Raw genomic sequence first — 10,890 nt, 5'->3', positions numbered from 1 at the left:
TGAAATCGTACCAGTCATACCGCATCAACTCCTCTGACAACGTCACTCCAATCATCGAGGTGCTTCAGAATCTTGGCGCACTTGTGTCTAATATCTGCTTCTGCATCCTTGCCTAGTACAAGATACAGAGGCCATTCCCGGCCTGCGGCGCAGCCCTCCCCTTTCACCACATCTATGACAATTTCCATGGCCTTGTCTGGGTCGCCTGGTTGTATGCCAGCAGACTTATAGAAGTCCACACATCCATCAGCACGCTGCTCGTCATAATCTGGGATAGGATTGGAGCAGTCCCACTGATAACTGAGGATGCCCTCGGTGCGGAACCCCCCTGGCTCCACGAGCAATACCCGGATATTGAATGGCTCCAGTTCTGATGCCAATGATTCACTCATCGCTAGCGAAGCCAAGTTGACTCTCCGGAATTTTATTTAGGTCAGAAATTTACTCACTATGTACAGCAGCTTTACTTGCGGCATAAAACCCTGGAATGAAGATGAGTGAGTAATTTGTCGTTTTTACTTTCCAAGACACCGTGGTTTACCAAGGCCCTACGGGTGACAATCATATGAGCTTCACCAAGTCAGACATAGGAAGTTAGAGATATTTACTCCGCGTTCCGGCTTCCATGCACTCCTACTGCCGATGACCACGACTGTACCATTGCGTTCTTAAAAGTGTCTTTCAGCAAGCGAAAACATTGGATTTTTGCTAAAAACACTCACTCTTTCTCATGTGGGGTAATACCGCATTGCAAACATTAACCACCCCGAAAAAGTTTGTTTGAAACTGGCGGAGCATAAGCGAAGCACTGTGATAAACATGAACAATACGCAGAGCGCCCGCAGGTTGGTGTGCATACCCTCCTTCTTCAAGAAGTGCAGGCAACCCGTAGCCTGCATTGTTGACCAAGACATCAATACCATTCCATACACGAGTAGCGTGATCTATTCGCGCTTTTATTTCCTTCGTGCTAGCACTGACATCAAGCTGCATGAGATGAAGGTTTGGGTGCTTGGGGAAATGTTCAATTTTGCTCAGTGTACGAGCCGTTGCGATGACGCGATCCCCTCTTGCAAGTGCAAGGCCCGTAAGACGACGACCAAAACCAGAGGATGTCCCTGTCATCAAATGGGATAGATGTAAGGATTCATTGTGAACAAGAAAGCATACCAGTAATCAACCAGACTTTTTGGCCTAACATGAGGAGGATATAGTACTGCAATGCTGATGGCTATTGGGATATATAACGAGAATGTTCAGGTACTTAGCTACGCTCGTATTTTGATGTGAGAGCCGGTCCGATTATTTCCAAAGGAGACCTGTCAGTCGTTAAACGATGCCTGCCAGGGGCATCATCGGATAAGCCTAAGTCACTTACAGCCTGTACATGTGTCATGCTGTCATTAGAACCAGACAACTTGACAGTGTACTACCATTTGTGTTAACGAGCACGGACATATCTAGAGCCCGTTTGAATCATTCTTTACTGCAGTGGTCAAGTACACCTCGTAATGATGCGGCCGCCAGTTCTGCTGTCGGAACTTTTTTTCGAAGTGTTGCTTTCATAGTTCGCCTTTGCAATTATGGCTTCTCCTGAGCATTGCGCCGAAAACATCATTCCAACCTCGACTGCAAGCGAGTTGTATGCTGGCAGCGACTGACTCTAGTGTTAAGAGTGAACCACCAGCTGATGCTGGCACCATGGCATCCAGTTACTGATCTGTTGGAGCTGGGTAGATAAGAGGCTCCAGTGAGAACGTCAGCGTTGAGCATTCATAGCAAAAAATTGTCCAGCTGTCATTCAGCATTCGTCATTATGACGAATGGTCCGATGTGTGCATAGTCTCGTAGAAATGAAGCGTGATCTATGACCATGTCTCGATGCACGTGGGGCAAAACTCACTTGAAGCTCCAAAAGCCATCGACCTTTCTGTCTTTTTCAGTTATAACCTCTCACGGAACACAAGAGCGCTAACACCTTTATCCAATCCATGGAAGCAATAAACTGCAGCTTTTCGTGTATACGTGACGTGGCGACCACTAACTCGCACACTGCGCGAAAGTTGGACATGACCATTCACGAAGTCTGGGGTAAACACATCTCCATCACCAAAATAGACTCGTGACCAGTCTATCGCCAGTCTATCACCAAAATGGCAACTACTGCGCAAATCATCGCTGTGCCACGTCTTGAAGATCAGTGTGAGTCCCTATAATACACGACTGGGGTGCTGTGATCCACCTCACAAGAAAAAGTGACGACTTGAAGCTTGAAAGGTAACCGATATGAGAGTCTACCCGTCATTAGTGTCAAGGACGTTTCTTCACCAACATCAGGCTGCGAGTAGTGTTCGAATAATTTGCTTTGCCTTGTCCTAAAGCATCCTGAAGAAAATGGAACATGAAAATGCTGACCACAATCCCGTAACATCCGCTAGCGGAGGCTGGTGGGAAGACGTTAGTAGTACTGTGGCTACCGAGTGGCGCGCCAGCAAGGATGTCGAAAAGCATCCGGAAACTCTCCCCGGGCGTTACGAAGTGGCATGTGCCGCCGATGACATGTTCAATGAAAACACATGCGCGGTAGATATAGATGATGGGTGCGCAAACACTGACGGTTGGTCGCACCATGCGTCAACATATGCAGCATACTCCAAATCAAAGGTAAAAAAACTATTCCCCTTTGAAAACGGGTTGTCGTTTTTCCTTGAATGCCTCTAAAGCCTCCAACCGATCTTTCGTGGGTAGAAGAACTTCGTATGACGCTCTCTCCAAATCAAGACCTGTCTCTCGTATGTCAACAACTACAACGATAAATGCAACGCAAAATACCTGATTCCAAAGAGAGGTCAGCTGCACGTGAAATTGCCTGCTTTGCAGCTCGAAGCGCTAATGGGGCTGTTTAATAATATTAAAGATGTTGAGAATGTGGTTGCCTGGGAGTGAGGCTGGGGTGCATACCGCTTTTTGTTATTTCTTGAGCCAATTCGACTGCCCGTTCGAAGGCCGATGTAGAAGGACATGATACATAATCCACTATTCCTATGCTCGCAGCCTCGGTCAGATCACATCGGGATACGATTCAGAAGTTATCTACCCCATTCATGTGCTTCTTGGGCTGTCAGCATCTTGGCTGTGAATATCAGGGCTTTGGCTTTCGATATGCCCAGTAATCTGACAGCACGTTGAGTACCACCTGCTCCAGGTATAATCCCGAGGCGCGTCTCAGGAAGACCTATCTTTGTTACACCATGTCCTTCAATACAGATTAGGTGGACTCCACTTCATGCAGCGACCGAACTCACCAGCCACACGCAAGTCACAGGCAAAACTCAATTCCAACCCTCCTCCCAATGCCGGACCATCGATTGCAGCAATTGTTGGCATAGGCAAGGTTTCCAATTGACCAAATGCAGCACGCAAGTCAGAAAGGAATTTCGCGACTTGAATTTGAGACATAGTACGTCTCTCTGCAAGGTCGGCGCCTGCGCAGAAGGAACCCATTGTATTGGAACGTATTATCAGCGCTCGGATGCTGCATCAAGCTATTCAGTATAGTCCACTGTTACTAGACAACATGAAATATGAACCTCTTGTCGTACTTGGCGGTTTCTAAACATTCGCGAAATTCCTAACGAACGAATTCAGCGTGTATGACGGTATCGGAGTTGGATGGCCTATTACATGAAGCAATTTCATTGAAATAGCATTCTTTGCCTGTGGTCGGTTGAGAGACAGACATGTTATACCGAGGTGAGACTGGAGAGGTTCGAGGAAAGCTTCGGGCACATGTGTTGAGAAGAGCCTGCGCGATTGTCGCGACAGCCCTATACTCATTACTCTCCCAGCATATAGCATGTTTGTTCCAAGTGTAGGCGAGACCTTCAATCGGTTTACCAATTCGATACGGAACCTGGCCATGGATAGTCACGAGTCTAACAAGTATTATACTTAGTGACACCTGCCATTTTCCCCACACGTATTTCGAGGTCCGCGAAACGACTACCGCTTAGATGCGTATCTTGTCATATTGGATGTGCTACTAGAGACCTCCATCATGCAAAACAAAAAGCGTTGGAATTAAATTATAGACGATCATGTCCATGAAATTTCCATGAACTTTGAATTCAAGTAAAGTAGTCATTCAATTTATAATTACATAAAAAGAGTCAATCAAATCGACATCGTGGTCCAAAAAAATGTGCAATCGTTGAAAGTGGTCTGACATCCAACACTAGGCAGCCCTATGAAAATCCAAGGTATATGTGCAGCTGCAAGTGTGTACATAAATAAAATAATGAAATACGAATCAAACATGCACTGCAGTGATCTTGAACGATAACATGAAGAGTGTCACAATGCACACGCATCAAGTATATGATGTTTGGTATGATTTCACATGGCGTGCCCGCTCGAAGCGCCCGTAGAGGAACCGTAGAAGGAATCGATAGAGTGGGGGTGATCCGGAGAGTGGTACGCAGTAGGAGGGGGAACAAGCGTGCGACTTCGTTGAACAGGTGACCGCAAGGTAGCTGGTAATCCTGATCCATCGTTGTCGAAGGGGTTTGGCATCTCTCCATAAGATTCATCAATCCCTCCATAAGGATCCTGTGCCCCATAAGGTTCCGTCGGGGGATATGCTATACCATACTCATCAGGAGTGTACACCTCTTGCGAATAGTAGCCTTGGTTTTCATAATCTTCGCTACCGTTAGCTGCCTGCCCGTGGTATACGTCCCGCTGCGAATAAAAGTGTGCGGCAGGCGGTACAGTAACTTCCATGGAGTTGCCGAAGTGATCCATGTCTTGAGATTCCTCAGCATCTCCAACAATGAAATTCTGACTCTGAGAGGGCTCTACAGAGGGTTCTAGCTTCTTTTCCAGATACTCCATGTCATCCTCATACGAGCGAGAGACACGGTGTCTTGCAATCATCATTCCAACACCAATAATTCCAGCAACTCCAAGCAGGCCAACAATAGTAAATGTTCCAGCGACTGCTCCTGTATTTGAGAAGAATCTAGATAAAAATATCAGCTGCTGATTGGCGATGAGTAACATGAGGTCTCACCCAGAATTGGAAGAGGACGTGCTCGAAGGAGTGGATGAATCTGTCGTTCCAGTTGCGAAGCTGGTAAATGCACCTGTATATCCTGACTCGGACGTGAGTCCTAGGGGTTGTGCAGCTTGCGTTGTTGCAACAACAACAGGTGCTGCGGACGTAAGCGTGGACTTGGATGTGGATAAGGACGCGGAAGGTTGGGCGGAAGATGTAGAAGAGGAATGCGGTTGAGAGGAAGACTGAGAAGAGGTCGATTGTCTGCAATGGGACGTAAGTCTGCTGTAGACGAAAATAATAATAATACTAACGAATCAGGAGTCTCATTGCTTGTGGTAGGGATAGCGGCATTGGTGACACTGGTCGACGTAGGGATGGATGTAGGAGTAGAGCTAGAGGAACTTGAGGTTTTGGCGAATGGATCTGGTGGCAGAGTTGGCGGGGAAGGACTAAGTGTAGGTGGTGAAGGTAGAGCGGACACAGCGGCGGGAAGCGAGGTAGTCGCAGCACTGAGCATGGATGACAGGGCGCTGGTAATACTACTAGTAGGCAACACGATCTGAGTTGTTAATGTTGAATCTCTGGCAATCATATCTAACGGTGCTCGTCTGCGCCAGGCATGATGGGCTCGGAAACCATGAACATTGGCTGACTCTGCGAGAGTGGCGGTAAATGAGAGTACGAACAAGATTGTAGTGAAAAGGAATGTCAATATGCGAGCGTGCTCTGGATGGGAGCAACGCATCGTATGGTGTTAAAGAAAGAAGAAGAACGAAAGACGCGCCCTTTCAACGCTGTGCGTTGTTAGTTAGCCTGAAAAACGAAAAGAAACAAAATATTAACTGATCGTGATGGTTGGCATTGTCCGCTGCTGCAATCTGTTAATAGCACTACTAGCGCTCAACTTTACCCGTCTAATTTGGTAATTCATTAATAATCCAGTTCCGACTTCCGTGGTGTTCTCCGCTGTAAATCACCGTTACACCAAGTATAAAACATGGCAACGAAACGGCGATATTATATTGTACAAATCCTGTCCTCCATCACATCACCAAACGGTGCACCAAGTATAAAAAAAATGGCAACGAAAAAAGACATTGCGATATCATTAGGATCATTGGGTAACACTCCTTCCTTCATAACCTAAGCTCGTCTTCGCAAATGCTCGACTGAGGTCCTTCAATGACCCACTGCTCACTTGAACACAGAATTGCTGCAGTCGCCCATCTTGAATCATCTCAACGATTTCTTGCGGGGAGAGTCTGCGATTGCAACGTTTCTGCAGTTTACCGGTAACGACTTCCTTAGCCTTGACGAAAATTAGAGTCAACAACCCTGGTACAGGTTCCTCAGACTTACTTTATCACCCAAAGTGGGCCAGACCTCGAAAAGGTCCTTTACATTCCATTTGTGGGCGCCAATATAATACCAAACTCCCTGTTATACATGACCAGATAAGATGATCAGAACTTGATTCTGATTGGCAGCTTACCCTTTTCACAGGAAAGGTAAACGTATGGAGAACACGGTCTCTTGGACGGTTCTTGACAATGTACGCATGGACTGTCTCGTTGGCGTCTGGGGTGCCCCAGTTCATCAAGAAAGATTCTCCTGGTCCGTCCATCGAAAACGGATCATGGACAAATGCCATGTTGTCGACAATCTGTAAAGGGAAACAATGTTCATCCGCCTGTCCAAGGCTGATTATCGGCTCAACATGGGTGCACTGCTTGTAAGAAAACTAGGCACCTTTCTAGAGAATATATCTGTCTAAACATTAGATTATACAAATGATATGCACGGACTACTGACCGTATCTTCACCTAGGTTTAGCTGGTCCTGAAAAAATTGCATGTCGACAGGACAAATGACTTCCGCACACCGGGGGCTGCGAGATGAAGACAGCTTCCAAACATCGTCGACACCGCCAGAAGACCTTTTCGCGGCATGTACGGACAAATCCACAGAAGGCTCGGACGAGCTGTTGGATTCAGATGATCTCTGCTGATTACTGAGATTAGACACAACTCCGCTTCCTCTTGTCCTTGACGCGCGAGAACATGAAGTTGAGGTTGGAGATGAAATAGGCACAGTCATCGAGGTTCTGGGCGCACTACGTTCCTTTCCCTTAGATATCGGGCGCGCAGTATCGCCAGAACCAGAGCTGTTAGAGGACGTGTCATTTCTGCGGCTTTGGCCAGGGGACGAGGAGGCACTAATGTCCTTGTATTGTGGCTGGGGCTCTGCCTGCAACAGCAGTGAAGCGGCTTCATTTGGGCTATCTCCAAAATCGGGCTGAAGTAAGAACTTTGATCTCAGGGATGGAATTCGGCAAAGAAGGTAGATGCGTTACCGGCAAGTCTACAAAGAGATCGCGCATTACACGCCGTACATGTCGCAATTTACGATATGCGGCGTCTCTGCCCTCGATCGCGCTGCTTACATCGGGCTTGCTGAGCTCGAGCAGACGTTTCAATTCCTCGTTATGAGCTCTGAAGGTGTTGTTCTCCGTGATAACATCATGATGTCTGGCTTCCCATTCCGTAGCTCGAATTTCATGCGCTCTAGATTTGTCCACTGAGTCGATAACTATTTGGTTGTACTCATTGCCTATACGGCGGAGCGAATCTGTGATCTGCATCCACTGGCTGCATTGTGAGTGACCGTGTTGATATTGTAGAAAAAAGCTACAGACCTCTTCATGAACTCCGCGTACTCTGGATAGCGGGGAATGCGCCCGCGGTTCGTTGGTCATGAGTGTTATGAAGTAAAAGCACTAGCCGGCTGGTGACCAGCATGCCTGCGTGTTGACGTTCCCGACAAATGGTAAATGGAACCCTTGAGTACGTGACTATTCAACAGAAAAGGTTTCGGCATGAATACCACTTTCTATTACTGCGCCGCCATCAGCGGCCGCCCAGATCTATAAAAACTTGTCCCAGCTCGTGTTTGGCAACTCACCGGCCTTATCGACCGATGAATCCAGTGAAGCCAGGTCAGTACGTTATGACTCAACTGCTCAAGAGCGTCACGAGGATGGCAAACATAAGGCATCCGATTGTTGATGTGCACACCCATGTTTACTTGCCCCAGTACGCAGCTGAGCTTCGTGCAAGAACTTCTGCTCCCCGTATCTTGAACTGGACAAATGGAGTCAAGACTGAAGAAAGATTGTTGATTTTGAATGGAGAGCCAAGTGGTGGTCGTCCAGTTGGTCCTCAGGTATGTCTACTATTTCAAATTGAGTGCAAGCACATTCGCTCAGACCATACCAGTACTGGGATCGGGATGAGAAGCTTGAATTCATGCGGAAGCATGGTATAAACATCTCATTCGTGAGGTTCGTTCGTTCGCTTCCCCGGATAGTACGGAGTAACTGACCATTCTCGTCGGCAGTTCAGCCAATCCATGGCTCGATTTTTTGCCAGCGGATCGCGCTCAGACGCTAGCTCACGAACTAAACAATGACCTTGAAGAGTATTGCGCAACTTCTCCCCCTGCCGAGGGGTTCTCTGGTCTCAAGACACTCTATGGCTTCGGCCTTCTCCCTCTCGTCCCGGATGTAGAAGTGTCTACCATCATTCAAACTATAGAACATATTAAATCACTCCCTCACATCCGAGGCATCATCATGGGAACTAAAGGTATTGGGAAGGGTCTCGATGACAATGCGTTGGACCCAGTTTGGGACGCTATTCAGGCAGCGAGGCTCGTTGTCTTCATACACCCACATTATGGCGTTGACAGTACATCATTTGGAGAGAATGATAATGGACATGTGTTGCCACTGGCCTTGGGCTTTCCTTTCGAGACAACCATTGTGGGTGTTATTTTGCGACTGATGATTGAGAATGAGTTTTTACGTCGATGTTTAGGCCATCACGCGCCTCATTCTGTCAGGCGTTTTGGATCGTTTCCCAGACCTCCGTTTACTCTTAGCTCATTCTGGGGGAGCCTTGCCTCAGCTGTCATCTCGACTGGCCTCGTGCATCCAACATGATCCTATCGTTGCGAATAGGTTGAAACATGATTTAAGATATTACCTCGGCCAACTCTATTTCGACGCTGTTGCATACGGGCCCGAAGAGTTGACTTTCGTCAGCCGATCCATTTCTCGTGCATCCAAGTTCAAGAATGGTGGGGAGGTTGTTGATCCTCTAGTAGGAAGCACCAGATTATTGTTTGGTACTGATCATCCATTCTTCCCGCCACTTGAAGCGAGCCAAAAGTGGCCAAGCGTAGAAAGCAATCTGGCAGCCATCCGGAAAATGGCTGGTGCAGATTCTAAACCAGAATATCAAGCCAACATCCTGGGTTTGAATGCGCTTCGACTTTTCGATCTCCATGATCAAGTATACACATAATGTATAATCAATGTCTGTTAATGAGGTATCTGGATCTTCAAGCTGAAATCTATGTGTTGGACGGACTGATGAACAACACTTGTGCTGAGGATGTCGATATCTATCACGGCATGGCTTATGGTAAATAAAGATCATCAAGAAGCAAACGTGCACTAACCGTTGATTGCACGTTCTTGCAGGTTAGCCTCGGTGATGTTACCGCTCGTCTCGAAGAGGAACTTCCGTTTCCCAACCCACTTCTCCTTGAGCTTTCGAGCGACACTTACGAGATGTTCCCCTTCCATATTATCCAGCATGATGATATCAGCGCCTGCTTCGATTGCCTCATCTGCTTCAGCTTCTGAACTAACTTCCACATCAAGCAACAAGCTAAAGCCGCCCACCGCGCGAGCCTGATGGATTGCAGCGGTGATCGATCCTTGGAGTGATATCAGCTGGTCTTTAATTAAGTCCTTACGTAGACTGAGGCGCACCAGATGACCATATATGATTGTCCTTGAGCATGATCATACTCGAAAGATCATGGCGGTGAGGGTCAATACCCCCCACAATCATTCCATACTTTTCGACCAACCGAAACCCTGGTGATTGTGAGCGAATCAAGCTGCTTGAAGGGGCAGCTTACCGGGAGTTGTTTTCCTGGTCCCAGCAATAATACCCTCGTAACCATAGCTTACTGCAAGATCTTTGATGCGTTTAGATCTTCCCAGGAAGACGCAGACGTAAACGTAAACATGATAGGTATTAGGTACGGTCAGAGTAATCGCGCAGCTTACTTCGTTGCAATGCCGCTGCACCTCGCAAGCATGTTCAAGGCGATACGCTCGCCAAGTAGAAGGTGCCTTGCTTTGCCTCGAACAGTAGCGATATGTTTGATGGGCTCAAAAGTCTCGCCCTCCTGCAAGTGCCATTCAACCCTGCAGGTCCCATCAAATCACAGCAAATTGATGTCGTTAACATGAGAACATACTCGCATCCAAGCTGTGCGAAGACTTCAGTGAAGAAGGGCCGTCCGGCCAAGACCGCTGTTTGTTTGCCTTTTCCAAAAAGAAATGCTTCGCGGTGGACCTCACCCACGACATAACCGCCGTAGTCAAATGACGGCGTGTCCTCTGCAAGCCAGCCCGTGACTTGAGTCTTCCAGCTGGGAGGAAGTAGATGTTCGTAAGAGTTGTTAGACATTGTTGGAGCTCAGGAGGCGAGGTGAGAAAAAGAGGAACGCCGTCTTCGGACTTCTTCAATGTCTGAAACGGGAGACTACTAACCCCACCCGGTCAGTGGTGAGAAAGCTATCACTGAATACGATTATCGACAAATCTCGAGAGCAAGACGAGAAGCATGTACGATACAGTAATGAAGAATGAATTGCTGCAACGAGGTGGAAGGGTATCAGGGAAGATTGTTCATATCGCAGCAACCATAAACCCAAGAAAACCACTACACGATGAGAAAATACCAAAGTGTCTA

The 10,890-nt window shown here is 47.4% G+C and overlaps 7 protein-coding genes across 7 annotated transcripts; 1 reads left to right on the top strand and 6 right to left on the bottom strand.

The window, feature by feature from the left end:
• Positions 1 to 14: 14 nt before the first annotated feature.
• Positions 15 to 1,201, bottom strand: EDB93DRAFT_1247934 (uncharacterized protein; the record flags this gene model as incomplete). The annotated part of the gene is made up of 7 exons (XM_041452651.1): positions 15 to 394; positions 450 to 482; positions 542 to 548; positions 609 to 667; positions 723 to 808; positions 860 to 1,118; positions 1,171 to 1,201. 7 exons carry the CDS (start codon positions 1,199 to 1,201, stop codon positions 15 to 17), a joined length of 855 nt encoding a protein of 284 aa, XP_041310126.1.
• Positions 1,202 to 1,699: 498 nt separating this feature from the next.
• On the bottom strand, positions 1,700 to 2,800 carry EDB93DRAFT_127699 (uncharacterized protein). Its single transcript, XM_041454415.1, has 3 exons — positions 2,243 to 2,800; positions 1,979 to 2,189; positions 1,700 to 1,926 (listed from the first exon to the last, which is right to left on the bottom strand). The coding sequence occupies exons 1-3, from the start codon at positions 2,429 to 2,431 to the stop codon at positions 1,802 to 1,804; spliced, it is 525 nt and encodes a 174-aa protein (XP_041310125.1). The 5' UTR covers positions 2,432 to 2,800; the 3' UTR covers positions 1,700 to 1,801.
• EDB93DRAFT_1080728 (ClpP/crotonase-like domain-containing protein) lies at positions 2,674 to 3,837 on the bottom strand (the record flags this gene model as incomplete). Its single annotated transcript, XM_041445566.1, has 7 exons — positions 2,674 to 2,783; positions 2,824 to 2,898; positions 2,962 to 3,042; positions 3,098 to 3,256; positions 3,306 to 3,535; positions 3,591 to 3,631; positions 3,685 to 3,837. The coding sequence occupies 7 exons, from the start codon at positions 3,835 to 3,837 to the stop codon at positions 2,674 to 2,676; spliced, it is 849 nt and encodes a 282-aa protein (XP_041310124.1).
• A 414-nt stretch (positions 3,838 to 4,251) lies between these two features.
• EDB93DRAFT_127016 (uncharacterized protein) lies at positions 4,252 to 5,965 on the bottom strand. The gene is made up of 3 exons (XM_041454312.1): positions 5,371 to 5,965; positions 5,072 to 5,320; positions 4,252 to 5,020 (listed from the first exon to the last, which is right to left on the bottom strand). Exons 1-3 carry the CDS (start codon positions 5,802 to 5,804, stop codon positions 4,396 to 4,398), a joined length of 1,308 nt encoding a protein of 435 aa, XP_041310123.1. The 5' UTR covers positions 5,805 to 5,965; the 3' UTR covers positions 4,252 to 4,395.
• A 1-nt stretch (position 5,966) lies between these two features.
• EDB93DRAFT_127041 (uncharacterized protein) lies at positions 5,967 to 8,013 on the bottom strand. Its single transcript, XM_041454316.1, has 7 exons — positions 7,755 to 8,013; positions 7,413 to 7,703; positions 6,872 to 7,354; positions 6,809 to 6,825; positions 6,552 to 6,759; positions 6,419 to 6,496; positions 5,967 to 6,368 (listed from the first exon to the last, which is right to left on the bottom strand). The coding sequence occupies exons 1-7, from the start codon at positions 7,812 to 7,814 to the stop codon at positions 6,174 to 6,176; spliced, it is 1,332 nt and encodes a 443-aa protein (XP_041310122.1). The 5' UTR covers positions 7,815 to 8,013; the 3' UTR covers positions 5,967 to 6,173.
• An 82-nt stretch (positions 8,014 to 8,095) lies between these two features.
• Positions 8,096 to 9,423, top strand: EDB93DRAFT_1081104 (uncharacterized protein; the record flags this gene model as incomplete). Its single annotated transcript, XM_041445592.1, has 4 exons — positions 8,096 to 8,281; positions 8,335 to 8,399; positions 8,456 to 8,879; positions 8,935 to 9,423. The coding sequence occupies 4 exons, from the start codon at positions 8,096 to 8,098 to the stop codon at positions 9,421 to 9,423; spliced, it is 1,164 nt and encodes a 387-aa protein (XP_041310121.1).
• Positions 9,250 to 10,869, bottom strand: EDB93DRAFT_127065 (Quinolinate phosphoribosyl transferase). Its single transcript, XM_041454322.1, has 6 exons — positions 10,394 to 10,869; positions 10,200 to 10,340; positions 10,049 to 10,125; positions 9,897 to 10,004; positions 9,581 to 9,841; positions 9,250 to 9,523 (listed from the first exon to the last, which is right to left on the bottom strand). Exons 1-6 carry the CDS (start codon positions 10,603 to 10,605, stop codon positions 9,441 to 9,443), a joined length of 882 nt encoding a protein of 293 aa, XP_041310120.1. The 5' UTR covers positions 10,606 to 10,869; the 3' UTR covers positions 9,250 to 9,440.
• Between the last annotated feature and the right edge of the window lie 21 nt (positions 10,870 to 10,890).

Source organism: Suillus bovinus (assembly GCF_016758785.1).
Source record: "Suillus bovinus strain UH-Sbo-P2 chromosome Unknown EDB93scaffold_12, whole genome shotgun sequence".
NCBI lineage: Eukaryota > Fungi > Basidiomycota > Agaricomycetes > Boletales > Suillaceae > Suillus > Suillus bovinus.
Note: the sequence above shows the minus strand (reverse complement) of the source record. Positions and strands in the feature narration are given on the sequence as shown.

Coding starts and splice junctions, on each gene's coding strand:
- EDB93DRAFT_127699 (XM_041454415.1), bottom strand. CDS start 2,431: ATGTTACGGGATTGTGGTCAGCATTTTCATGTTCCATTTTCTTCAGGA. Junction 2,190..2,242: donor TCGTCACTTTTTCTTGTGAG/GTGGATCACAGC, acceptor CTGATCTTCAAG/ACGTGGCACAGCGATGATTT. Junction 1,927..1,978: donor CTTCCATGGATTGGATAAAG/GTGTTAGCGCTC, acceptor AAAGACAGAAAG/GTCGATGGCTTTTGGAGCTT.
- EDB93DRAFT_127016 (XM_041454312.1), bottom strand. CDS start 5,804: ATGCGTTGCTCCCATCCAGAGCACGCTCGCATATTGACATTCCTTTTC. Junction 5,321..5,370: donor AGCAATGAGACTCCTGATTC/GTTAGTATTATT, acceptor GTCCCATTGCAG/ACAATCGACCTCTTCTCAGT. Junction 5,021..5,071: donor ACGTCCTCTTCCAATTCTGG/GTGAGACCTCAT, acceptor ATTTTTATCTAG/ATTCTTCTCAAATACAGGAG.
- EDB93DRAFT_127041 (XM_041454316.1), bottom strand. CDS start 7,814: ATGACCAACGAACCGCGGGCGCATTCCCCGCTATCCAGAGTACGCGGA. Junction 7,355..7,412: donor ATCTCTTTGTAGACTTGCCG/GTAACGCATCTA, acceptor TTCTTACTTCAG/CCCGATTTTGGAGATAGCCC. Junction 6,497..6,551: donor TTACCTTTCCTGTGAAAAGG/GTAAGCTGCCAA, acceptor CATGTATAACAG/GGAGTTTGGTATTATATTGG.
- EDB93DRAFT_127065 (XM_041454322.1), bottom strand. CDS start 10,605: ATGTCTAACAACTCTTACGAACATCTACTTCCTCCCAGCTGGAAGACT. Junction 10,341..10,393: donor TTCGCACAGCTTGGATGCGA/GTATGTTCTCAT, acceptor TGGGACCTGCAG/GGTTGAATGGCACTTGCAGG. Junction 10,005..10,048: donor GACCAGGAAAACAACTCCCG/GTAAGCTGCCCC, acceptor CACAATCACCAG/GGTTTCGGTTGGTCGAAAAG.